This window comes from Pipra filicauda, unplaced genomic scaffold (assembly GCF_003945595.2).
Source record: "Pipra filicauda isolate LSUMZ 115617 unplaced genomic scaffold, ASM394559v2 scaffold42_size3861933_pilon, whole genome shotgun sequence".
NCBI lineage: Eukaryota > Metazoa > Chordata > Aves > Passeriformes > Pipridae > Pipra > Pipra filicauda.
In genome coordinates this window covers 1806824-1834748 of record NW_024104565.1, presented here as the reverse complement: position 1 = coordinate 1834748, position 27925 = coordinate 1806824, and the positions used below count along the sequence as shown (strand labels likewise).

General features: G+C 41.2%; 1 protein-coding gene across 1 annotated transcript; it reads right to left on the bottom strand.

The window, feature by feature from the left end:
- Positions 1-450: 450 nt before the first annotated feature.
- On the bottom strand, positions 451-20592 carry LRP11 (LDL receptor related protein 11). Its single transcript, XM_027733853.2, has 7 exons — positions 20055-20592; positions 14723-14886; positions 11423-11564; positions 9228-9353; positions 8279-8491; positions 2284-2385; positions 451-2041 (listed from the first exon to the last, which is right to left on the bottom strand). Exons 1-7 carry the CDS (start codon positions 20575-20577, stop codon positions 1887-1889), a joined length of 1425 nt encoding a protein of 474 aa, XP_027589654.2. The 5' UTR covers positions 20578-20592; the 3' UTR covers positions 451-1886.
- Positions 20593-27925: the final 7333 nt, after the last annotated feature.

Sequence of the window (27925 nt, the reverse complement as noted above, 5' to 3'; positions counted from 1 at the left end):
TTAGATTTTTTGGGGATCTCAAACCATGACAGCTAGAATGGAAGAGAGGCCATGCTCCCCAATTGGAAATGGGCAGCATCAGCAGATGGTCTCCTGGACCCACTGTAACGCTGAAGTACAGACAACCAGACTTTGCCTAATGTGGCATGAGGGCTCTGAGCAAGGAGCACCAGAAAACAGATTCCCTGAGTGATTGGCACAGTCAGCTCTGGGACTGCTGTCCCGCTCAGCTCAAGCACTGTTGGAGAGACAGGACATTGCAGGTAGATGCCTTGTCATTGTCAGTCTTCCTGAAGCAAGTATCTCAACAACTCCCCCCACCACACACATTCCAGCTTCTTATAAGGCTGCTTCACAGAAAGGAGAAATGTACTTCTGTGTGCTCTCATGATATGGTCTAGTAGCACAAAATTTAGCTGGTAGCTGAAAATAGAGACAATGCAAGAAATATAAGAATAAAATAGGTTTATTGGAGCTATTTTACATAAAGTAATCAAGAACAAACAACTTGAAGAACTATTTTTATACCATGGCAATATTTGTGCTGACTTGAAGCTACTGAAGTACAAAAGACGACATACAAAAAGATGCATGCCTCATTTGACTCTGGTTTTATTGGGACCCATGAGGAATGTGACATCCTTGGACAGTCAAACAAGACAGACAGCACGATTCTTGTGTATATATATGTATATATAACATGTACTGTACACATTTTACTGTTAACACATCTGAAGTTCACTCACACATATCAATTACTTGCTCTAATTCTATGAGAATTTTTCTGGGTTGAGGGCAGATCACCAAAGCTTTCAAGCTTTGCAGGGAGCTATGGGATAACCAGGAGGAATCCTACACTCTGGCATCTTGGATGAAAACTGCTGTGTGCCGCCTTCTCACGCTGTGGAAGGGTGGCAGGCTAGGGGTAGAAAAGGCTGAACAAGCCCTGAGCTCTGGGGAGAGAGACAGCTCTGGGCTCATACACAGAATTAGTGGTTTGGGTTGGAAAGGACCTTAAAGATCATCCAGCTCCAGCCCTCCTGCCACAGTCAGGGATGCCATTCACTAGATCAGGTTGCTCAGGGCTCCATTCAGCCTGGCCTTGAATACTGCCAGGGATGGGGTATCCACAGCTTCTTTGGGCAACAGTACATGACTGCTGTTGAGCACTGGGAGGTCCAAGCTCACCTGCTGAGGACTTGTATTTTTTCATTTCAGCATTTAGTAAGCATGGCTCTCTCTGCTAGCGGCACAGAAGTTTAAACTATGAATGGAAGAAAGATGCTTTGTTCTTTAAATCCCAATTTTCTTTACAAAAGCTGGCGCCTAGATAGTAATTGCTTTTAATTAACAAAGCAAGGCAAATTCTTTAATGAAAACACTTCCAGTGCATTAGGGGGAAAGTACACAAATGGGTTTCTGCTGGACAGTGAAGTAGTGCCTTGGTTGGAGCATCCCAGACTCCAGAGCAGAGCGCAGCAGTGGCAGCACTGAGAAGAGCATGCTGGCACAGGCTTCCCCCTGTGCCAGGGCTGCTGGGCCTTGGCTGCTCCAGTGCCCTGGCCCTGGGGCACACTCGGCCTTGGCTGAGACCCCAGCTGCTGTGGGGAGGGCAAGAGCACCCTGCATCCAGCATGGAGTCTCCCCACGTTGCAGTGTCTTCTGCACAACTGCATCTACTCTCTAGAGCCTGAACGCTTCTTATTTTCTGAGCATGGGCATCTACTCACTTTTTTTATATTATCACTGAAGGGGAAGAATATGTTTCTCATCTTGTAAACTGCTTCTACACTTGAAAATTAACTAAGGATTTTCATCCTGTTACAGAGGCAGAGGTTCATGGACACAGGAGAAAGGGGAGAAAACAACTGACCAAAATCCAATTTTTAGAGATACATCCCATTGATGAGGTAATCGGACTCTTCAGATGTAATGGGTCGAGCTTTTTTAAGCTTCTGTTTCACTAAGCGCAGTCTGCAAGCAACCATAAGAAGCAGCAAAGCAGTGATGGCCAAGCCTAAGGCTAAGGGTAACACAGCACCTACAACGAGGTTAAGAGAAATTACATTTTATTTAATACAGTGAGATGCTGGTAGAGAAAACCTGACATTTTTCTTTAAAAATACAGCTAGTTTATCACTTAGATGCTAATATTTCGAGCAACTCATGCTACGAAACCAGAATATGGAGTACATTATTCAATCTTTGATCATTGTATGTGTATTGTACCAGCTGACTGAAAAACTAATGTAATTCAAAATGAATTCACATGGTTGGTCTTACCTGTTTCTGGGACTGGATGACTACCTCCAAACTGATCTCTCTTTGGCACCATTATGCCATTCCCATTTGTATCATCTGTTCTTTTCCCTGAGGAACTGTTATCTGCACAAAGTCAAGCAAGATAAATGAATATGGCTGTTAAGTGACTTAGAAAGTCTTATCCCCAGGACACTAGAATTAAATAATGTAAAGTACTAAACTTAGGGAAAAAAATCAAACAAAAGAACAGTAGGTTAAGAACTTCTGACTTCAACTGTATAACTTGAATTTTTGAAATAATGTGAAGCTAAAGCTAAAATGTGAATTCAGTTTTGCATCCCAAACCCCAATGCATCTCAACCAAACCCAAGTGGGGTCATTTTCCACTAAAAAAAGAAGGATATCAATTCTGTTTTACAAACTTCCAAAACGACATATAGACTAGTCTGAGCTAAAACTTTGCTTAAGCTCTTTACATCTGTAGTTGAAAATGAGGCCATTTCATGTTATATTGATCTCTATCCTTGGAACTTGCAAAGCAGAAAACACATAGGTTGGCTGCACAAATCACCTTAACTTTGCCTGTTACCTGACACATACAGATGCAGAACTTAGGTACTTGGAAGACATGAAAATACATGGGGAGAACATTTCAAAGAGGATGATTTGGAGTCACTGCAGCTTGTGTGGTACATAAGATATTACAGAGCATTGTACCTACTCAAGAAGAGACAACACACACTTTGCTGCCAAGGAGTGTTCTTGGGAATGCATAGGGAGGCAGTTCTACTTTAAAAAAGCAGAGTAACTCAACTGGGACTCCCTCCTCCTGCCCTCCCACTCAAGTCCTACTCCGATAGCTGTGGGGGCACTATGCAAGAGTGACAGCTTAATCCACCAACACCCTCACAAAAATCAGTGATATGCCTACGTTTTTAAAGTATTGACTATATTTGGGGTTTACTGATAACATAAATATTGAAGGGCACTTTGACTGCACTGCGATACATTTGCTGGCAGCCTTCAGAACTGTGACAGAGCCAACAGAAACACACTATGCTACAAGATCTGTAAAACATGAATGTGAAATGTTGTAATTGGCATTACATAGAGTGGTGGGTGTTAAGGAAGTGTTTAAGTCAATTAGCTTGGAACGTGCACTCTGTGTAACTCCCACCCACCACCATCAGCTCTGAAGAGCTGCAGAATGTGTCCCTGTCAGTGGCAGCAGCGAATACTCACAACTGTTAATTAAAGCTTAAATTGTTTTATCAATACTGTCATGAGGTCAGTGCTGATGTCCCCACTAAGGCAGAACACCACCTCCCAGGCTCTGGTTTTACTGCCTTGCCATTATGGATAGGTGTACATAAACACTAAGTTCACCTGCAGCAGATGCCTTAGGAATGAGCTGTGGCCTCCACCTCATTGGGCTCTTTATGTTGTTCTGGCAGGTAAAGTGGACTTAAGTGTAAATTGTACTGGCTTTAAAGTACCTGTATGGTATCAGATCTGTGCAAGATCACCTGAATGTAACTTAGACTAAAACCAACAGCTGTTTTCTGCTTCTGTTTTTCCTGAATGAAATTAAACAAATATTTGTCTTTATTTTGGAAATACCCAAAAGATATTGGCTTTTCTTAAGAGCTGCTCCTGCCTGAGCAGCAAGGCTAGATCTAATGCCCGTTTTGTAAATTTGTTTCCTACCATTTGAGTAAATGGAATATTTAAGCCAACTGCTTGTAAAGACATTTGGCAAATATGGAGAGAAGTTTGGTGGGAAAATTTTGGAATGGTAGAAGAACAGAATCCCTTCAATAAAGCCTGTAGGATTTTGTTAAGACTTGTGGCTGCTTTTACATGACTGGAGAGACTATCAGTCAGTGCTGCTTAACACCTTATCTATTATCACTAGAAAACAAAGAGCAATTTCCCCAAATAAGTTTAGAAGCCTGACATCATCATGTTACCTGGGTTTCATTTTGTTTTCACTTTCTCTTGATTTTCTAGTCTGCTAATAGTAAATTGCAATTTACAGCCCTTTCCAGTTACCCTAAATTAGAGATCTAGGTTAGAGCACCCGCTGTTGATGCCTCCACAGTAAAAACATGACTAAGGCTTGGGCACTCAGCCAAATGTTGTAATCCCAGCCCTGAACAGCACTGCACAACAGCTGGCATGGGCAGCCTGGAAGAGGCAGGGACCTTGTGCCAGGGGAATGCAAAGCTGTTATGGTGATTTATACACTTGAGTTGGCTATGCTGGGGAGCACAAATCTTCAGGCTGCTCATGAATTCAACCCGTCTGCATGACCACGTTTGCTACTGGCTGTTGCTGCTTAGAAGTCAACCCACTGCTCACTCCAGTGAGCTTTGCTGCAAATGTATGTTTGCTGTATTCATCTGCACCTGCAGCAGTGCCAGAATATGCAGCTGGGTTTAAGAACTTTCCTGGAGAAGGACACTTGGGCTCTTTGGAGAAGAAATGCTGTGCTGGCCTTTGCAGGAGATGCAGTCTGGGTTACTTTACTATGGAGATATGTCTGCAGAGAGAGAACAGATTCCTTTATTGACATAAAATGCCTCTTCCTGCCTCTGCTCCCAACTTTGGAAGAAAATGTTTGGCCTTCCAGCTTGGGCAAAAATTAAACCATGAGTCTGTTGCAGAAGACTCTGTGCCCTGAGTGTCCGAGGAAGTTATCTCTTAGTGTTGGACTAAGTGTTCCCCTGGAGTCACCTAGGTGTAGAGGAATCCCACTGGAAAGGCAGGATGCAGAATGAGATTCAGCCATTGTCAACAATGACTGATTTTTGGCTTTTGTTTTGGTTGCTTGGTTGTGGTCTTTTTCTCCTTATTGTGAATAAATCCTCTGCTAGGCCAGGTAGAAATTTTAAATAGTACTTAACTTGGACTTGCATATTTTCATATTTTCATATTTTCACACTTCACTGTAAATCCTTAAAAAGTTTGTGTCAAGTCAGAGACAAACATGAGGGCCACTGGAGTAAAGACGGCAGGTTAAGGGACATTTGGAACAGAGAAACTATTAAGAGAAAATGGATTCTGGGACAAATTTTCCCTTGTATGGCCCTCATAGGCAGAAAGCTTATATTCTTGCTAGCAGGAACTATCCCACAGTCCAAAATATTACAGAGTAGCCCAGCTCCTTTTAAAATGGAGAAAGGATAAATATGCTAGTACTCGACAAGGAGGTCCCTTTATTGGACATCTTTATTGGAATATGAGAGATGAAATCTGTTTATGGAGAGGTAAGTAGCAGAAGGGACATGCCCTTATTGGTATTGTAACCACCACTGTATTAAAAACAAATGTAAAAAAGAAAACAAAGCAAGTCCCCAGTCCTGCAACTTCTTGGGGAAAACTTCTGTTCGTTAGAAGTCAGCTGAAAGCTCCTGTATCAAGCATCAAGTCTAGCAGCCAGCTAGAATGTGCCACATGCTGTCTCCAGTAGGTAACACCTTCTTTTACTCTGCCTTGCATTCACTGGATTCAAGAGCATCACATTTTCCTTCCTGGATTGTATTTCCATGACAATCTGAAATAGTCAACTAAGAAATAAGACAAATGTAGCCCTGAATGGAGCAGCCACAAGTAAAATGCTGGAACCTGTGCTGCCACTGTAAAGCCATATCCCTTTAATATGTAAGTTGACAGCTTTTCAACATATTGACATTAAAATAAGTAAATCTTTTAAAATTTATGTATAATAGGAAGCCTGGATGTTTGCAAAATCAACTCCAGGCCAAGAAGCCTTGGGCCAACAAAGACCTTTTCAGTGTGACTCAGAGGCAGAGGTTCCACCTTGGCACCAGTAGCGGCTCTAGCACTGTCTCAGGAGACAGTCAATCCCAGAACAGGATTTCTGCCAGTGGAATTGCTGAACTTTTGAGGCTGCTGGTATGGTTTCTTTCAGTGCTGCTTCCCTCTCCTCAAAAATGCATCTAGCAATTATTGCCCCTCTGAACGCCTCCAGATGAGCTTCATGGAACTGCTTCAGCAGTTCTGTGTGTCTAATTTTTGTATCACATAATTATTAGGTTTGGTCTGTAACTTTCTTGAGATGGCAGTGATGGAGAGAAGTCTAATTAATGGATCTGGGTGAATTTTTAGGAACAGGTTAGATGCCTGTCTCCTCAACTTTATAAAGACTGTGATGCTCGCCAGTGGGGCAGGACTTGAACCTCTCTGGACCTCTGTGAATCATTAATGTACAGAATGTGACTCCTATGAAGTGTAAGTGTCTGCAGGAGAAGACAGCAGCTCAGAGTAGGTTTTGGCCGAGCATTTTTTGGCATTGCCCTTCGGATCCAGGTATGTGGCACCTCTTCACATCCCACCACATGAACCCCATTTGGAACTGATCGATAGGCGATTTTAAACCTCACTGAGCTGTTTGCTGCTTTTTTGGTTAAAAGTATTGGGTTCCTAGGTCAGTAAAGACTGTAACCTTCTATTCTGAAGGAAATTCTTAAGCATCTAAAATTAAATTTTGACTGAGTTTTGTCAAGAAAGCAATATTAAATCCACGAGAATTAAAACTAGACATGGTCAACTCGAAATCTTGCCTTTTTAAAATTAAAACAATTACAACAGCTACTGGTAGTACACTTATTCCTGAAGCCCCATCACACTTTTTTAGTTTTATAAGAATTTCTTTCTTTGCATGTCTACTGCTGTGCAAAAGGCTACCTTGAGAGCAAAACCAGGGCAAGTAAGTCACTGTGCAACAGGTAAACACAGAAAATGACTATGTAAAAGCACCACACTTCTAGATGTACTTCCAATTACAACCCCTGATTATAGGTTGCTGAAGTTGGTGACCTCAGTTCTGGTTTTACGTCTGGATTCACAATCCAAATGATTTTTGAGACCTACTTAGCAGCTGAATTTCCACTGGAGGCTGCATTGTTCCTTGGAAATTTGATGTTTAGTTTAGGTGGCCCCATATTAGGTGTCACTCAAAACTATGTGAGCAAGAAGGTTTTGGATCAGATTTCAGGATTTAAGTCATTCCAGTGAGGAGCACCGAGGTCATCTACACTGCCGGAAAAGGGGAAAACTGAGGATTTTGCTATCAGTCTCTAGGCATTCACTAAGGTAGTCTAATTCTTGAAGAACATTGTTTTCATTCCCTTTGCAGTCTCCACAGATGAAGTACAAGCATCTGAAGAAACACTCAAGTGCCAGCCAGGGCAGTGCCCTTTATAAGAGTCGGCAGCAGAGGGCCTTGAGCACTGCTCTGTTGTAACTGGAAAATAAAGCTGGTTATAAATAGCTGTGTCTTGGGGTCCATGAATCAGTCTAAACGTGAAGAAGTAAAAGTGGGAGGTCTCATACAAAGGCCAAGGCTGGGGACTCTGCCTGTAACATCACCACACGGTGACTCACTACAGGCCTGCAGCTACTATGGAGAACAATACTGGGCACCTGTACACGTTCACCTGAGATTGTTTGTTACCAAAGACTGAGCCTTTTCTATAGTGATGAAAGACCTCTCCTGCCCTGGAGACACAGCTCAGAAAAAAAAAATGCCCATAATACTAAGGATATTAGTTCAGAGGGGAAAAAAAGAAAGAAGTCATAATTAACACAAGGAGGAAAGCAATTACTTTCACCCAAGTTGAACAGTACTTTATTATGTTCTCCTGAAGTACTCCCCTACAGATTTAAAGAGCCTTAATACATCAGCCTACAGAGCTGAACCTGGGGCGGAATTTGTATTTAGCTCACTGCATGTTTTGTTCCTTAGACTGTATTATTTTCCTGGCATCCCTACATTTTAACTTTCTTTTTGCACCTGCTAAAAAGTAGACTTGACAATAATAAATCGAAAGCTACATAGAACTTCATTATTACAGGTTTCTTTTGTATCTTTTGCATTTTCAATTTTTTTCCTCTTAGGCACCAAAAAACAATTAAAATAAACTTAAGGTGCAAGACATTTTCTTTCTTTAAAGAGAATGATTTACTGAAACTGATTCATTTCAACTCTTACCTGGCACAAATCCACTGATTTGTTTCTTTGGTCCCTGAGAAAGCGATTGGTTAGACATGTCTGCATCCACTGAGAGAACTGGCTGATTTCTGACAGTGGCTTTCAGGGTGTTTTCTGCAGAGAAATTTTCATCTGTGTTTTCAGTCTGTCCTACAGTCCTTTGCTGGGTAGTGCCAAGAGCTGCATGTGTCACTGTCTTTCGACCTGGGCTGACTGTTAACAGAAACAAAAATCATAAGTTTTGTACATAATTAAAGGGAATGGGAGTGTTCTTAAGGAAGACCCTTCAATATGGGCCTTGAGGCAGGCTAAAAAACTTCCTCAGGTTCACATATATGATGATATGTGAGTTCCAGATACATAAAAGGTTAGCAGTTGCTTGCTGCCAACTGTTAAGCAGAAGTACACTCATGAACTCTACAGTGAAGTCCAGCAACTAAAATATCAATGCCAAAGTGGTTAGCCATTGTGCCAATTCACCCTCTGAAGATTTTCGTTCACTTAGTTGAGCGTGGGCACATACTGAGGGATGACTAATGAAAGCAAACAGAGGGATTGTGAATCAGCTGGTTCCCCTGCCTGCTCAGAGTGAGTGTTTCAGATTCTTGTAAGGTATGTATCAGCACTTTTAATAGTATCTCTGAGACACTCTGAAACACAGTTCTTCTTTCCAGAATCATCATGCAAGTGAAAAAACTATCTTCAACACAAAATCAGTCATTTAACATGCTTTGAAGAAAATTTCTGAGCACCTGCTGTATGTGGACATTACATCTTCCCATATGCTAATTCCAATGAAAGGCTCTATGTTGGGAGCAACTTAGGGAGCTTACTCATAGGGAGAGAGAGGCCACAGAAGTGGTATGATGACCCTTTGACCCAAATGACCCTTTTGGTCATTTGGGCTGTGGTTACTTCCACAATCTACACCACAGCTTGGCACACTTACGATTCTGGCAGAAAGTTTCATCTGATCCATCAGGGCACTGTCTCACACCATCACAAGCAAAAGTGATGTCAATGCAGCAGCCATCATCACAGATAAACTGGTAGCGAGAGCAAACCCCAACACAGGCTGTTGAGAAACAATTCCCAAATTACCAAGAAATCCTGGTAGTAAGTACTGGGTCAATGACTAAAATCTGCAGCACTGAGGAAAAAGCAAAACCATGCTATGTCAAGAAGGCCCATGAACAAGGCAGAAAGTTGAAGAAAGGTCAGACTCAGCTATATGATGTCATATTGACATAGAAGCTAATATAGGTAATAGCTATTTCTGGCACCTTCATCACTATTCTGGAAATCTCTTTACTGCAGGAATACTCAACCTGGAGGCTGTTGCACCTTATACCTTGTGCAGCACCCTTACAGTGCTTTAAATTCTGCTGGCCGAAGCTAAAAGGAGATCTTTTTAGGCTTAAAAGACCCAGAACAGTCCTGAAAATAAATAAATGAAATCTCTATGGCTGTAATGGCATTGCTCCAGCATGTAATTCCTACTACATACCCATTATGTATTTCAGACAATATGTTGTTTTACATGCACACATACGGACTATATGGGATCTTTTATAGCATGTTTTCTGCAACCTAATTAAAATACGTAAAGAATGCTCGTCATTTATTTACATCAGTAATCCAATGACTTCAATATAGCACAGACCAGAACAGGACTACCAGAAGGTCTCTCAAATGACTTTCACCAGAAAGGACTGACTGCTGCCTGCTCTAATATTTAGATTCCCCCGGAAATGGAGAGTGTCCCTGCACATTTCAATTTGCATACTCAAAGCTTTCCTGAAACCCATTCTGATCCTGTAATTTTCAAGTGTTTACATGTATGCTTTTGTCTTTCTAACAGCAGTGTAGTTCATCACTTTGTAAAGCACTATCAAATTCAGTGTTTGATTAACGTTGTAACAGCAAATCGATTTGCATAAGGATGTCACAGCCTTTGGTTGTTATCCTGCTATGCACCAGAAAGCTGTGCAATGCTAATGGAAGCATGGCAGGAACATGGATGCCTGTTTAAAACTCCTAAAATCAGAAAATGCATCTCCTAAACTTCAGCACTAATAATAGCATGGATCTTGCATGCATTAAGGCACTAGTTTAGCTATAGTAGTAACACTTGAATTGCTAACACAGATGGAGAATTAGAAAAATATAAAAGACAGCGCATCCTCTATGTGCTCCATACAAAAGATACCCCTGATACCCACAGCAGCAAATAAACAAACCAGTAAACCTCTCTGGCTGCTTTAGCTGAATTAAACATTTATGAACACAACTCTATAACCCATTACTGGAACACAGGCATTATTAAGCAGGTTTTTTTGCAATACCAGTTTATTACCACAGGGACTACCTTCTCGCATAGGGATATTGCACTGGTGCAGAGCAAGGTTTTCACTGGTTCAGCTGAACAGGGTGATAACACTATTTAACTTTTACTTTGTGCCAGAGCAGCAGATCTGTACTAGCAACTTGTTAATTATAATGTAATTAGAAGTTATTACATTAAAGAGACCAGGACTGACAGCCACTGAAATCTAACTTATTTTCTACCCTTTATGCTTTTTACATGTTTCTGGAGCTCAGAGTTTGAAAATGATGGGTCAGTTCCAGTTTCAGTTTCCCCAGTAGCATAGGCTTCAATAACAACCACTAGACAGAAAAACTTAAATGCAAGAAAACAAGAAGTCATCTTTTAGACTACAGATGCAGGTCACTATTATTATTGGTCTGCCTCACACAGATTAACTGATTTTAGCTGATAGCACAACAGCTAAGTTTAACTGATAGCACAAGCCTTGTCATGTTGTCTACACCATCCCAGTGTTACAATGTGCCTTATACCTATGGCAGTATTTCATTTTTACAACCCTGCATGCTTATAAGCAGTAGAAGGACAAACATTCAATGCTTGGAAGTATTATTGCTGTAACACACAATTGCTGCTTGTTTGTTTCTTCACTTTGAAAGAGTGATTCAAAGCTGAAAGAGATGCCATTATGTAGTGGATAAAGACAAAATAAAACACTAGAAATGGAGAATAAGATTTTCGCCTCTATCAAGACCCTTGCTCTGCTCTGAATACCATACCCTGGGTGTCACTCAGGCAACAACAACTCGTTTTCTCACCTCCTGCGGAATGAACCATGGGCAGAACGGTCACAGAGACGTTGTCAGAGCTCCGCTGACCTGCAGTGTCTGTCACAGTTAGCTGGAAAATATACCCGCCTTCCTGAATGTGAGACAGTTTCAGTGTTCCTGGTTGTGGTACCTGATTGAAGACAGAGAGTGAAAAAACCCATATTGGTATAAACAATCCATCCATAAACTTCTAGGAATAGGGAGCTCGTTTCATGCAGATTAAATAATTCTCTAAGGTCTAGTCAGCCCAGTCAAGCATGTATGTATGTATGTCAACATGTAACATTAGATCTCTTTTTTTTTTTTTTTTTTGCACCCATTTGTAAAAATAAACACAATATTTAGGTACTGTTTTTCATGGTACACTCAGTTACGTGGAGCTGTGGATCTTAGCACTGGAAAATAAATGGACACGTACATTTAACTCAGTTTTTCAGTAATTAGAAATGTAAGTTTAAAGGGTAAGCAGTAAAACATTAGCCTTTTGCTCTCTATTGAGTTAGTCTGTAGACAATATACATGGATCCACAGAAGTGACTTTTGCTACATATTGATTTATGATAAAGTGAGTGGTAGCATGGCTTTATCAACAAGACTGCCCACCTCTGACCAGTATGACATTTGATACAGTCACAACTTTTGCAAATTGCTGGACTGAATTTTTCCACGTCCTGTGCTGAATTTCCATGGCTTGCTATGAACCAGATATAAGTTCATCTATAGTGAGTGATCTAATCATTTGGTTTCAGCAAGTCATGGGATAAAAAAACTTAAAAGTGTATTAGATCATTAAGAAATTAATAAAATAACTTATTCTATGGTAATTTAAAGCAGGTACCAAAATAGCATTATTAGTACAATAGTAATTTAGAAGTACCTCTAAATAAAATGAGTGTGGTATTTGTAAATGTTGAACTTTTTTTAACCTCATAACCATTACCAGTCACAAATAATTTCATCTGTCTCAGAATTCACTAACACATACTTCAGTAACTACAAAAAAGCACATCAGGTTTACTGGACATGTGCATTTTTACAAATGAAGCACACAGGGCTATTTTTATAAGTAATTGAAAGGCATATTAAAATCCTCTGTGATTATCTTTAATATTAAACCAAAGATTCAATAAAGATCTGTGCTTATTTAAAGTTGCTTTTCATGAAAGAAAACAGTTGTTTTTGATTAATATGATCATAGCATCCTAGACCTACCTTTATAGCAGAATGTATTGATAAATGCATTTTTCTCTCTGAGTAACAGAATTTGCTAACTGAAATTTCTTTCCTTTTCTATTTGCATGAATGCACTTGGTTATCTGATCATTCTGTTGATTACATCCTGATGGAGTGTATGACCCATTAGAATTTTATTCTTTAGTGGATTACAGAAATTAATATGCTCTAAAAAATATGTGCTGCTGTTCACTGTGACTACTGGGAGAGCAAACACGGTATTTAAAGCTCATGAGCCCTGGAGTCCAAGTTTCTTCTCAGTGCAGAGCTAGAGAAATGCCACTGACTTCCAAATACGCCACCACTGCTCCCAGTGACCTCTGTGCTTTCCTTTTTATCTTCATCCTGCCCCGAAGAATGCTTGCCTGAACTTGCTTTCTTAGAAACTTTGGCTTAAAATAGATAGTAAATTTCCAGATAATCAGCATTTTAAAAAAACCCAACCCATTATTGTCCCTAAGTGTCGAGGAGCTGCACAGCTACAGAGTGTGGGTCCCAATCTGAGAAGCAAATTATCTAAAAAGCAATAATCAGTCACAATAGAAAAAAAATAATTACGCTGGCTTCCTTCCACAATATGATAAGATCTCTCTATAGCAGTCCTTTCACCTCCTTTGTCTTCTATTTATTCTTCAGTCCATAAGAGCAGTGCAACAGCTGCCTTTTATCTTATTTAAACACATTCCCATTCTCCCTTGTAGCTATGGATTCATGCATTATTCTCAAAGAATAAATGACATGAAATTCAGTAACTTCAGGGCAGTAACTAAAGCACAAAAGACATCAACTGAAGAATGTATGAAAAAAATCACAATTATTAATTCAGCTCTAAAAATTAAATTATCATGACTAATCATCAGGGTACATATCTGTAGGAGAAATCCCTGCTTATTTGAACACAATGAAAAAGTATTTATTTAAGCATGAATGTGTGTCAAATTCATTTTCCGTTAACAGATACAAAGAAACCACCAAGACTAATGTGATTTTCACAAGTTTGAATGGATATAAGGCTTGTCTGTATTTTCAGAGTGACTCTGAGTAATAGTGAAACATATAAATTTTAAATCTTTTTTTTTAATTTTCATTTTTTTCTTACTCTAGATATATTACTACATCACCAAGTGTTTAATTGCTCTTGAAAGAAAATAATACTGCAAGGGGTTATATTAACAAGTCTTGCTAAAAAAATGTTCATTTCATCTAGATGATATCTAGCAACTATTCTTAAAGCTTCATTTTGGTCCACACTCTCTCACCTTTACATATCCTTCCCGCTCAAGATGGAGTTCCCAGTGTGCCCTGGATACTGTGGGCTGTGAACAGACTATGAGTAGACTCTTTGGGTTTGAGACATTTTTCCTTTCTTTTCTGCTGATCCTAGAGCATTCACAAAGAAGGCTAAGATGAAAGATCCCTCTCTCGATAGCTAATTTTAAGCTGAAACCAAAGCGATGGATGAAATATCTCAAAAGGTCTATATCACACATTTCTTTGCAGTTTCTCCAGAAGCATTGACAGAAGGCTGTTGGTGAAAATACCTAATAAGGTAATACTTTTTAGTAACTGAATTACTGATGGGTCTCTAACCTGGATCACAGAAGCTGAAAACCAAGTGCAAGTGAGCACAAACAATGGCAAAAGGAAGCAGAGCTGAAATGCAGTAAAGCATTAGCATCCACTTGTTTGCTGCTGGCTGTCTCATGCCATCCAGGATAGAGATTAACTGTATAAACCACTAGAAATAATCACTGGAACAAACTCCCCAGGGAGTCCTCCTTCACTGGAGGTCTTCAAGATGTGATTTGACAGATAATTTCATCTAGGCTCCTTGTCCCACTAAAGGGTGGCCCAGATGATCTTTTGAGGTCTCTTCCAACCTGGGCTGCTCTACATTTCTGTGAAATAAATGTTCAAATTGTACAGACATCCTAATTTTGGTGCCTGGTAGACAGATCCATTTGAATACATTTAATATTTTTAGCTCTACATTTAAAACTGTATAAACACAACAATCTGGAATTAACTTTCCATGTTGTGAGATTGCACACGTACCTGCATTTCAACCGATGAGTCACCCTGCAGCAGTGTCCACTCATACTGCACAATTCCATGGTCATCTGAACTTTCTCGGCCATCCAAAAGCACCCAATCGACAGGTGACTGTAGCACAATATCTTGTCCTGCCTTGCACTGTGGAGGCTCATCATATTCTTCTTCTTCAATAAAAAAGGAGAAGACCAGTTACTATCAGGGGAAGCTGAGTTATTATTTATATACAACACATTTTTTTTCTTGGTTAAGGTATTGTTTCACTGCTGTGCAACTTTCTGAAAGATGGACATGTTCATTAGTGCACCAAAGTAATATCTACTTCAATTTTAGTTAATTGTTCAATATTCAATGATGTCTTCGGGAATTAACTGCTACATTAGAAACACATGGCATAGAAAACCTCTCAGGCACCTGTGTGTTTCAGTAATACAACAAACAAGATTTTTAGCATCAGTGTAGTTTTTTAATCTGAACTAATGAAAATGGGTTTAAATATGAATTACATAAACAGTTACAGCACACTTTTTATAGCACTCTGCATAATTCAATAGGCTTTTAGTCTCTTTATAATACATCATTACAGGAGTGAAAGACTTATTTATCATAAGGTGGCACCGTGGTGAAGCAGAATCAGAAACAACCACCAATTTTAAGTGCCTCATTTAAGACATTCAAAGGTTGATTTTCAGACTATTTAGGATTTGTAGCATTTTGCTACATTCAAAGTACAATCGTTATTGATTAAAATTGTGAGTACTAAGTATTTTTGCCAATCAAACCACAAGTTTTTCAGGTTAGACTAACAAAAGCCATGATCTGTTAAGAGACAGAGCCTGTGAGAAGTAAAGCCATTTGTTCTGCAACCTGCAGACAGTGCAGAGAAGACAGAGGGATAAAATCTAGATCAACAAGTCAGTATTTGACAACTTTAGCCACAAGATTGTATTTTTCTGCAGTTCCCCACTCAAGTTTCATTCTTTCTGGTACTCTGGAGTGCCAGGGCGTTTTCTGCTCTTCAACCCCTGTAAAGGATATTGATATTATGCTCAGAAAAGCATCTACTGAACACAAGGTTGTAACTTCACTCTGTGTTAGCTGCACAAGGAAAGGCATTTCCCTGTCATTGCAGGGGATCTTACTTGGATATGCTCTTCAACAGTATCAAGAATTTGCTCGAAGGCACGGAGCTCATCAGAGCAGTTGGACAACTGTTTATCTCTGACTGAACAGCAAACTTCTTATTTCTTGTTTTTGTCAGCAGTAGGTAAGACATAGAAAAATACAAGGCAAATGTCGTAAGTTAGGAAAACATACAAATAACTGAAAACAGGGTCTGATAATAGAAAGTAAGGAACCAGTTCTCACTCATCCAGCTGGCACGGGAAGGTTTGCCTAATTTGTACACACTCAGTTCTCAAAACCAACTTTGTTTTAAAAGCAACATCTAGGTGCAAAAAAACCCCTAATTGTTAATAACCACCACCATTATAGTGCCAGGGCAACTTTTATTTGGTATATATGAGTTATGTAACATCTTCCCACAATTATTAACTTTACCAATAACTGTCAAAAAGAGACCAACCTGGGTCTGAAACAGCAGAGCCCATTCTTCCGCTTCTACCTTGGAAAGGGGTTTCTTGTCACATGCCTGTTTAAATGACTAGATCAACGTCCTGCAGGGGCAGAGACAACCCCACTTCCCCTGGGCCCTAAGCAATAAGGATACTGTCTTCCTGGACTAACTTTATACTCCAACAGCATGAGTTGCAATGGAAGGACCACTGCATGTTGAGGCAGGTCACAGAAATTCATGCCAGCTCTTTGCTAAAGATGAGTAAGGGACCACTCTGGTCCCAAAGGATGGAAGCACCACCTTTTGCTTGTAAGGCACCAGATTATCTTCAGAAAGGTAAATGAACAGCAAAACCGCTCAAGTTTGTTCTAGTAAAGGAAAAATTGGCCTGATAGAGACATATGGCATGGGAGGAGATATTCTGTTGAGCTGAAGACTCTTTTTCCACAGCAGTTTTAAGTAATGGAATACATAATCCTTAGTTAGTGAAACACCTTCAGATCTGGGGAATACATACTTCTAAGAAATCAGCATAAAAAACCAAGGAGGGATACTCAGGAGCCACTTAAAACCACCACTCATGGGAGTAAAGGACTATCAGCCACAGGTTAGCAGAAAAATAAAACTCAGAAAGCATCTCTAAACTTCTGTTTTTAACATGCAATTAGGTTGAATGTAAATAAGCAGTACAGAACTGGTATCTCAGGTCAACACTCTGAGATGATGGAGCTGGCTACTTTCTAGAAAAAGGGGTGCAACTTTATAATGCTTTTTATTTTGAGGGGGTAACACGATAGGTTTAACTTATTCTGCTTCCTCCATCCTTTATATAGACTTATCCTGCCAATAATTAAGCTGCCTTCTGAATGAAGACTTTGTTACAAAAGTTTATTTCGCTGACAACTCCTGAATGTGTTTGATATTAGTTTACCTTAATGCTGAATTTTTTCATTGCTCATCACTAATGAGTGGCACAGAAGCAAAGTCAGACATTTCCAGTGAGACACTCAAGTCCTCTTTATTTCTACATCAAAAATTTAAGAATTTGCCTAGCAAAGGTGAAAACAATTACCTCTCATTTCCGTATAGGCATACAGGGGTTCACTGTTAGCACAGCAAAAACTGCCTGGGAGTGCAACATAAATCCACAGCCAAACCAGCACAAACTGGATGTGTAGTGAAGAACTTGGACTTACACTGAAATGTAAGCCTCTCTAAACTGTGCTGGAATTGCACAGACACACTTGATCTGAGAAATATGTATCTGCCATTAATTGCTCACAGAATTAAATAGCAATTGGGTTTGGTTTAACGAGGATCCTTAACATAAATGAAACCCCACACTGTATCCTAATGCTCAAAAATATATTGGAATTATGAGGGCACCACATCTATGGAAAAATGTTGTTTTGGTATTCTCAGAAAGAAAACAACAGAAGACTAAACACCAAATACTCTGAAAAAAAAAAAGGAACAGCTAAAACATGATCTCCTCATAGAAGAAAATCTTGAAATGAGAAGTTCTTTCTTAAATTTTCTAAATTCAGTCATGGGGTGACAGAAGGGAAAAGAGATGTGCCTTTGTTGTCCTGTTGTCCAGATTATTTTTTCAATGTAATTTAATTCAGTGGTAAAGAACATCAGAGCAAAATAATTCAATCTTAATTTTATCTCTTCTGGTCCATGTCACAGCTGACAGACATTTGAATAAAAGTTCATTCTCCTTTGTGGCTTTGCTTCAGCTCCAGTGTAATTGCATTAAGAAATCATAATCCCCTGTTTCTGATACCACCATCACCCACAAGGCAGACTTTTAAATAAACCCAAAAGAATGCAGAGCAATTTGCAGATTGGGAATTGAAACTGCCTTGCAAGCCCAGTGCCGATAGACACAAATCTGACAAAAAGGCAAAGCATTTAAGAATTCCAGAATTCAAGAACTCAAGGAATTCAAGAAATTCAAGATTTCTAATAGGTAGAGTATTAGTTGTACAACAGTATTAGCTCCAGGTTATAAAAGAATTAAGGCAGTTCAAAATGAAGCCTAATTCAAGACTTCAATGTAAAATCTAGTCTTAACCCTTCTATCTTGCAAGTGCATATGGGCTTACGAAACACAATTACCCTGAAGTTGCTACATAAATAATGCTGTGTAACTAATACTTTCCCCGTTGAAAATGTCAAAATCATACCTTGGGTTTTTCTGGTACCTTAAGCTTGCTTCATCTCTGGTGACATAAGATTCTTGCTATAGTTCTCTAATTATCCTGCTCACACACTTTGCAAAAAATATTTAGGCATCATAACGCCTCTACAAATTCAGCCCCTGCTCTCTCATATTTCCAGGGGATTCCCACTGACATTCTCAAGAAATAGGCAGGACTGGATGGACCCCTGCCGAGGGAGCAGTAACAGCAGGCACATCTGGGCACAGTTTTCATCCACACCAATATCAGGTCTTCCTGTTGCATGCAGTGACTAATTTACTTCAGTTGAAATCTATTGCTGAAGAAGATGCAAATGATATTTAGGAAGGTATTGTCAACAGAGGTAATGAAATTAAGTCAAAATTATTTAAGATGTAACTGTTTAACAACAGGAGGTGGGGGAGGGAAAGTAAATTCTTTGGATCAGGTGCTAGGAAACAGACTCCAAATCTAGAAATCCAGACTTGTTTTCATCTACAGCTGCTTGCTCTGGAATATGTTGTTTTTAAATATGCTTCAGGGTTGAACAAACCGCTGCTTTGGATGTGGCCCAGGTTCCAGAGGTGCTTATGGAGAATGTCCATGCTGCCTCTGAACTACTGGTGAGGTATCCTTGTCTTCTTCAGTCTAGCTCTCAAGTTCTTAAGCAGGAAAAATCCTGAATTAAGTGAATGAGAAACCAGCTTAGGCAACAACATTTGGACAGCACCCCCAAGAAGAAAGGCATTTGCTTGCCCTCAGGCTACTGCACCAGGTTCTGGCATAGCTGGGATCAGCATCCCAGTCATGCTTTCCAAGATGCCCAGTACCTGCAGTTCCCAGGGAGCTGGGACCTCTCTGGTCCCCCAGGGGTGTATGGCCCGTGAACAAGCTCACCCCACTGGCTGGCTCCCAGCCACAGGCTAGCTGGCACAGTGGACCCCAAGGGTTCTGCAGAGACAGACGGATGAGGGGTGGGTTTCCCCAAGCCCGAATACCCCCAAAGCCCGAACACCCTCCCAGAATGGGTAAGGTTGGAAGGGACCACAGTGGGTCACCTGGTCTAACCTCCCTGCTCAAGTGGCATCACATGGCACAGGATTGTGTCCAGATCGTTCTTGAGTATCTCCAGTGAGGGAGACTGGACAGACTCTCTGGGCAACCTGTTCCAGTGCACGGTCACCTGCCCAGCAAAGCTGTTCTTCCTCATATTCAGGCGGAACTTTCTGTGCATCCTTTTCTGCCCGTTGACTCTTGTCCTATTGCTCGGCACCACCTAGAAAAGCCTGACTCCATCCTCTTGGCATACCTCCTTTAGATACTTATACACATGGATAAGGTCACCTCGGGCGCGGCCGGGTCCTCTCTCCCGGCTCGGGGAGTCCCGCCGAAAGGCGCTCCTCGCTCCCTCCTCCCGCCGGCGACGCCTCTGGGCCCCGGAGCACCTTCCCGGCACCGGGGCAGCCGCACGGACGGCGCCCGCTCCCCCCGCCGGCCCCGCCACCCCCGTGCCGAGGGCCGCCATGTCCCTCCCGCCGCGGGGCCGCCGCTCCCGCCCGCGCAGGTCGCTTACCCGGCGGCGGCGGGGCGCTGCCGGCCGTCCGGCGGCTGTAGGAGCTGTACCCGCGGTGAGGGGCAAAGCGGCACACGGGGCGGCCGCGGTGCGTGCAGTTGAAGAGGTAGCAGCCCGGCTCGGCCGCCGTGCCCCGAGGGCGGGCGGGCCCCTGCACCACGGCCAGCGTGCAGCGCGGCTCGGCGCAGCAGGCGTCCAGGCACTGCCGCCAGCCCGACACGGCGCCCGGCGCCCGCAAGAAGGTGGCGCCGGCCGCGATGGAGTCCTTGGTGCGGATGATGGAGTCGGGCCTGGCGGAGAAGCTGCCGCTGCCGCCGCACCGCTCCCCGCCGCCCCCGCCGCCGCTCGCCGTCGCCGGCGGCCCCGGCTCCTCCTGCTGCAGCTGCCGGCGGAACTCCTCCAGCAGCGTCTCCACGCCCGAGATCTGCGAGCGCAGGTCGGCCAGCGGCGCCGCGCAGCGCCCGCCCGGCAGCACGGCCCGGCCGCCCAGCGCCGCCAGCAGCACCAGCACCAGCGCCGCCATGGCCCCAGGCGGCGGCGGCGGCGCGGCTCCCCCCGCCGGCTCCCCCGAGCGAGCGGGCGCGGGAGGCGCCGGCCCCGCCCGGCTGCACCAGGCGGCGCGGCCGCGCTCAGCACCCGCCGCCCGAACAGCTCCGGTGGGCCCCGCCCCGGCCCCGCCCCCGAGGGGGACTCTCCGTCAGGGGCTGGAGCCATAGGACAAGGAGTGGTGGGTTCGAACTCAGAGAAGGGAGATTTAGGTTGGATATACGGAACAAATATTTTACTGTGAGGGTGGTTAGATGCTGGAACAGGCTGCCCGAAGAAGTTGTGGGTGCCTCGTCCCTGGTACTGTTCAAGACCAGGCTGGATAAGGCCTTGAACAGCCTGGACTAGTTGAAGGTACCCCTGCCCATGGCAGCGGGGTTGGGACTAGGTGATCTTTAAGGTCCCTTCCAGCCTTTAGCCTTCTATGACTCTGTGACTCCACAAGGGGAGGTGACACCTGCAAATAATCGGGGCTGGTGATCACTGAAACTGCTGGTGATTCTGTGACCCTGAGGAAGGAAATAAACAAACAAACCAACCAGAAATCGTGTGGAGGGCTCCATCCCAGGTGTAGCATTTCTGCTCACAAATTAAGGGGGGAAAAAAAGCCCAGTAGTCAAAAATGTAACACATAAAGATGTGACCTCTTCAGTTTTAGATCCCACATGGGATCTTAACCACCCAAGACATTTGTGAAGAGCTCCCCGTGCAAGTTTTTGAAATGCTTGCTAAATGACTTTCAGAGAAATGCTTCTAATTAAATGAATCAGTTTTATGTCTGTCACAACTTCTGCTTTATCATGAAATTAAGGCTGATTCTGCGACACAAATTAATAAGTGTGTTATCCCTCAAAATCAGCAATCCTCCAAAACAGCCGCTTTGTTATTTTTCATCAGATATATGAAGCCTCAAAGCGCTGGAATGGCACACTGAGACCTGTCTACTAGCACTGAGAAATATAAGCTTGACAGTAAATGTATAGAGCTGGTGATGGGCCTTGTGCTGCATTCAAAGGGATGTCATAAGGGGCAGAGAGGTGGCTCTGTCTTTCCATGTTGGTTTCATTCTTGCAAGCACCTTTAGACACAGACTCTTACATTTGTTAAATTACTGGAAAAGTCTTATTTCAGGCCATGTTCCCAGCATAACTCAGAATTGCCTCTAAAGCAAATACACTTTATTATTCTGCCATTGTGGACCCTTGGGTGTTGCCCAAAAAATTCACATGCAGCTTATAGTTTGGGTTATGATTTCTCCTCCGCCTCTCCCAAATCATGGGGCTGTAGTCATTGAAACAGGTTGGCCTGTCAGCAGTACAGCTGTTGAAGACTGATTTTTTTCCTGGCTGTGTGCTCTGTGGGTTTTCTAAATTTCTAGAAATTATATTTTTGAGACTTTCAATTTCTGACCAATTTTAGTTGAAAATGATCAATACATTTAAAGTTTATGGGAAAATGAACCAGCTAGACAATAAAATGGTATAATCCTTGTTTGCTTTGAAAATCAGGCTAAAATGACATCATTTAATTTTTTAGGGAAATTTTCAAGAGGTGATCAATTTATTCATATGGAGATGCTGACTGTAAGGTACTGATTTGCTAGAAGTGACACTGGTTTGCTGCTGCTCTGCTGTCATACCCTCTGATGCTATTTTGCTTCTAAAATGTTAATGAAATTAAAGCTCACTCCACCATTGTGAAGGCTGAAGTTGGCAGAGGGAAAAAATGCACCAGGTCATGACTTCTCAGAGTCAACAAAGATTTGAGACTACTTTGTTTGAGCAGAAGCTCCCAGTTCTGGATCAGCACACAGCCAGTGTTCCTTAGTGGGGGCCCCTTTACAGGGCATAGGGGGTCACTCATCCCACAACCCTTGTTGTATCCAATTCTACCAGAAGAGTGGTCCCTGATTGTCAGTGGTGGTGACACTGAAGCAGCAGGTTCTTGCAGAAAACAATGAGAGAAATGTTCACTTTCTATTGGTTTATAATGAGAAAGCTGTGGTTGGAAGGTGTCTCCAAGGAGAGTAGGTTCTTCTTCAAGCAGGTGAGCATTTAAGAGGTAAAGAAGGGTATGTCCAACAGGTCACTGTCCTGTTGGCTTGCTTCAGTGTCAGCGTTAACAGTTTGATGGTTAGTAGATGTCAAAATGTTTCCCTGAGTTGGGATAAGGATGACATTCTTACATTTGTGTTTGGAAGTGTTGATGCCACCTTCAGATTAGTTTCTTGAGCAAGAGTGTCTAAGTGCAGCAGATTTTTTTGTATTGATGCTGCAGCAGAATTTGTTTTCTTGCCTAATTTTCTTGGCTTAGAATATGCATGTCATTACTCTGGCTTTGTGAGAAAGATGGATGGCATTTGTAGTTGTGCTGAGCTTCTTTCAGAAGGTGGCAGCAGTTTATTACTTATATAAAACAGATTGCTGCTAGACGTTAATGTCTGCCTGAGGGTAAATAACTACTTATACTTAATTTCACATTTCTTTACTGCTTCATTGTTGTGAGTGCCTTAGATTTCCTTTGGTTTGTGGAGGTACAAATATGAATTAATATTTAGGTTATAGTAAAATATAAGATATTTTGTTCCTGCCTCTCATGAAAATGAAGTTTTGGGATGATTGATTTTCAAGCAGAAGGCATTAGAAATTCCTAAAGGTATTTGTCAGGTTTTAGTTCTTTTTCCCTTTTCAAAGGATACACGCATGTACCACAGTTTACTACCCAAAATGTCCATCAGACATGGGACAGCTAAAGAGACTGCTATCTTTCTTTTCCAAAAGTGGTGATTGGACTACACATATACTCTTTATATCCAAACAATACCTGGCAGAGTAATACAGGGATTCAGAATTCATTAATATTCATGTTTCCAACCATCTGTTGATTAGTTTCAATCTTAAAATTCATAAAGTGCTGAAACTATGAGAGTAAGATCTGAGTGCATCTGCTTTTTTCTTCTGTTGGTTATATTTTTTCCAAAGCAAGAGAATAATAGGAATTAAAAAAGCAGGGGAAAGAAATGGAGGAGGATGAAAAAAACTGAGAATGTAGAAAGAGAGCAAGAAGAAAAGTTACAAAGTTACATCCAGACTTCCTCATCTGAACTGCTTTCCTATGGAGTTGTGCTTTCTTTTTTGTGGAGAACACGTGCTCAGAAAAAGAAATATGTCTTCCTTTTCATTTGAAGTCTTACAGATGCTCTGCAAACAGTAAACACATAATGCAAATGTTATCTGCAGAAAACGTGTTGTCGGCATGATGCTGTCATTAAAAACAAATCTCTGCTCCAGTTTGCTCGTGAGAATTTGTTGAGTAAACACCCATGATAGATACAAATCGGCTCAGATGCTAGAGTGGACTGATGATTGACAGCTGAGTTTGAGCAATTTGCCCACGAATGAATTGAAGTGATAACCTTTTCTTTGCAGATTGAAGATTCAGGTTTCTGACCCTGAGAGTGAGAGACGAGGTGTTCTGCACAAATTACAGAGGGTAGGGTGTTAAATGTTAGGAGCGGGAGCAGAGGAATTACAGGTATATCACTCACTTTCTGTGTAGTGTTATTTTTTAATATTCCCCATCCTTCCCAAGCATAATTGTGTAATGCTTTGGTACTGGTGTTACAAAAATAGCAGGCAGAATAGTTTTTCAAATTACTAAATGAAAAATGTAATTGTGAAGGTGCTTCATATTGTATTGATTATATGAACATCCCATGATGATGCAAATTAAAAAGGTATGACCAATTACAACTTGAGCTGATATTAGTCCAAGTAGGTAAACAATTTTCCTTGCCCTCTTTAAGAAAAGAAAAATAGCTAAACCGTATCTTGGCAGTGTGTGTGTGTGTGTGTGTAACTGTGCTTGCCTTTCTACTCCTATATTTAATATCAGTGTACAGAAAGTGAGAGCTCTGCTGGTTGATAAAGTGGAATGTTAACAACCTCCCCTCCTTTCTGTATGCTTACTGTAATTGCGCATAACACAAAGCAAGTATTTTACGACAAAACAGGGAAGGAGACAGAGAATGAAGAAAGGCACAGGACTGTTTTTTAGAGATCCTTTCCCACTAGCAGCAGTGGTAAGGATCGAGCTGAGACATCAGGTGATTACTTTAACGTTACATTCATACGTGCTGTGATTGCTTTTCTGCCTGGATACTGCATAATTGACTGCACAGCATTAGCCAGGCACCACGTGGTATCAGCAGAGACACTCTGACAGTAAAAGCACGAAGGCTCTGCTACTGAAACAATTTTTTTTTTTTTAATTAAAAAGCAACCTTCTTTTAAAGATCAAGGGTGGGTAGAAGTGAGAAGGGGGGAGCCATTTCTGTAAAATGAAGTTATTAATTGTGCTTATTACCTGTGTAAGGTGAAATTCACTGTGAGAAGAGAGGTCACATAATGATCATGATCCTTGCTGCTGAAGTGTAGTCATTACGACAGTGAACTGACTGCTTAATCAAAATCAAAATCAAGCAGGGTAAAAAGAGAGGTAGGGTAAAGCTAAGCAAATAAATCCTAATATTACTGGCAGAATAGTACCATTCTTATCACATATCTTAGCTGAATCTTGGAAAAACACAACATTTCTTTTCAACTGAAATCTACCAAATACTCCTTCAGCATTCTTCTGAGCAGTGCAATAGCATTGGAAACTGCTGCTTGAGGCATGAAGGCTGTCTGAGAGGTGAAGGTCACTTATTTTTATTAAAATACTTCTCTGTGAAAGGGTTAGTTAGGGTTAGAGCTTCAGATCTTTAGCTAGAATTTCAGCCAGTTCTGTAGAAATAGGTTACCACTGATTTACAAACAGTAAATCTAACAGCCAGAGCCCAGGTGAAGTCAGGAGCAGAAAAAGTCATTTGCCTCCTAAACAGCACCATTAAGAGGGGAATGGTTGAGAGAATAAAGGTGAGTCAATACTATGCATTTTTTTACAGTCAGCATATTATAACCTTTGAAAACACTATCTTTGCCTATATTTGTACTGGAGCAGAACAACTTGCGCTCCAAGGTGTTAGCTAAGCAAAGATTTGTATAGTTTGAGTCCACTAGTCATTGAAAAAATTTCCTACTGCATATTGAAAATGTGGAAAAATATTTCATGTACTGGCTGAATGTACATAATTGACAGCCTAAATCCTTTGTGCTTGGGGTCGGGTTTTTTTTGAAATACATGAAGCTTTGATATGCATAAAACTACAAAGGATCACTTCCCAGAAGGAAAATATCTAGCTGAAAAAAGTAGTCATTGCTATTTCAGCCATGTACTCTTCTTCAGCATGGTATGTTGATAAAAATCAGTTTGGTAATATACTCATGAATAGTGAGTCAATGGAAGCTGGTGGCAGCCTTGATGTTGATCAATAACGTCAAGATTTTGAAACATGTTACAAAATAATAGTGGGTTCTGTAGATGCCACTGAATTTGCAAATATACTGGATGTGACCACCAACATTCTTTTGTCTGTTAGTAACCCCTGGTGATTTTCATAAGAGCAAGAAAGAGCAAAACCAAGCCAAATGGTTGGTCACTGGGAGCAGTTTTATATGGAATTCTTCATTTATACACTCTGGATTTAGTATGCTCCTCTTAATTGAACAGTTTTGAACTTCTTAGTACTTCTTTCTTTTTGGCAGTAACCAAACTCTTCAGGGCTTTGGGAATGTTTGCAAGGGCAGCAGATCCTTTGCATCCTTACTGATTCTACAAGAAAACAGAAATATAATGATAATGATAATGATGTTTAACTTACTGGCAACAGTAAAAAGCATGAGCTGACTGGACAGCTTGATCTACAGTGGAAGATTTTTTTTACTCCATTCTATTTAAGGCTTCCTTTTAACCTCCATTGCAAAAGATGAAACTCATTGTATACTCATATCTATTTCCATTTTCTTTCCCGCCACTTCTCTCTTCTTTTCCTGGGGATGTTAAACAATAGAAATGAGTGTAGCAACAATTGCATATAATTTTAATCCATTGTATTACAGCTGATAGATGTCTCTGTGATTTTTCTAAAGTAATTTCTTGGATAAAGCTTTGTCTCGATGCTGAGAATGCATTGGCTAGTTTAATGAATCAGCTAACACTGGAAAAATGGGCACTTTGGTTCAGTCAGCCACTCAAGTTTCTGCTTTTCTATTTTTCTACTGTCTTAAATGCATGCAGCCATGACTAGGTGGAAAGACAATAAAATTTATGTGAAAGAATTCTGAATCTCAGTGTTCAAAAAGTCAAAGACTGTTCTTAGGTTTTCAAGTTTTAGTAACAGAAGTGATAGCTTATGGCCTTGCCAAATTGGTTTGCCTAGCTAGTATTTTGTCAAATAAGTACGACCTGATGTATTTTTCTATTGCAGGCATAAAAGAATGAACCCATGATGGCTGGAAGCACAATGGTTTTTCTTAGTCTGAAGGTGTATAAAGAAGATTGGTAGATCTGTCTTGCAGAGCAGATCACATAACTTGTCCTCCCAGCTTTGACAAAACTCTTCTGCTAGCTTTAATTTTCTTAGGGTCAGATTCAAAATCTGCATCTCTTATTTGCAAATTGGAAATACTAATAGATATATACAAATGGAGAGCTACAATAGGAAACATAATTAATGTTAATAATACACTTTGAGGTCAGTCTTGAATAATTAAATGCTGCAATTAAAAATATTGTTGTCTGATTTTTCACTCAGTACAATCCAATTCCTCTACTGCATGTTGAGCTGACTGTGATTGCCCTAGGTTGCTGTATTTGCATGTCTGGGGGGAGGTTTGAAGAACTCGGTACAATTCTAGCAGTTCCTTTGGATTTCAGTTGCATTGTACCTACAGAGAAATTTCTCCAGGTGAAATCAGTGGTGTGGTTCAATGGTGTTCCTGTTTTGCTACCAGTGGAGAAACAGGTTTTAGGTGTGTTGTAACTGGCCTGTTAATTGGAACGCTCATATGAGTTTTATCCCAAGCATTTTACTTCTATCCTCATTAAAAATGCCTTTCTGGACTTCAAAGCAGGAGTGCTGTTAAATTAACTTAGACAGATGAGAGAGTGGGATTTTCTTTAAATTGGGTTGCAAATCACAGATTTTGTAGTGAAGCTTGAGGCAAAATGACTTGAATGCAGATAATCCTCCAATGTTCTTCCCAGTATTCTCCCGTATGTGTCTCAGAGGATGCATATGTTTCCTCAAAGGTGACAAACTTGGCGAGGCAAATGCTGCACAGGGTGTCAGCGTAAAAAATCCCAGTCATTTTATCTCAGTCACCTGTAATTTAAATGCCATCACAGTATACACATTGCAATGGAAGAATATCTGGATTTTGATT

What these genes read in the sequence shown, in the direction of transcription:
- LRP11 (XM_027733853.2), bottom strand. Translation starts at nt 20,577, where the DNA reads ATGGCGGCGCTGGTGCTGGTGCTGCTGGCGGCGCTGGGCGGCCGGGCC. An exon ending in CAGCGCCCCGCCGCCGCCGG is followed by an intron (nt 14,887 to 20,054) that starts GTAAGCGACCTG and finishes TTTTTATTGAAG; the next exon opens with AAGAAGAATATGATGAGCCT. An exon ending in TCATCCAGTCCCAGAAACAG is followed by an intron (nt 2,042 to 2,283) that starts GTAAGACCAACC and finishes ACCTCGTTGTAG; the next exon opens with GTGCTGTGTTACCCTTAGCC.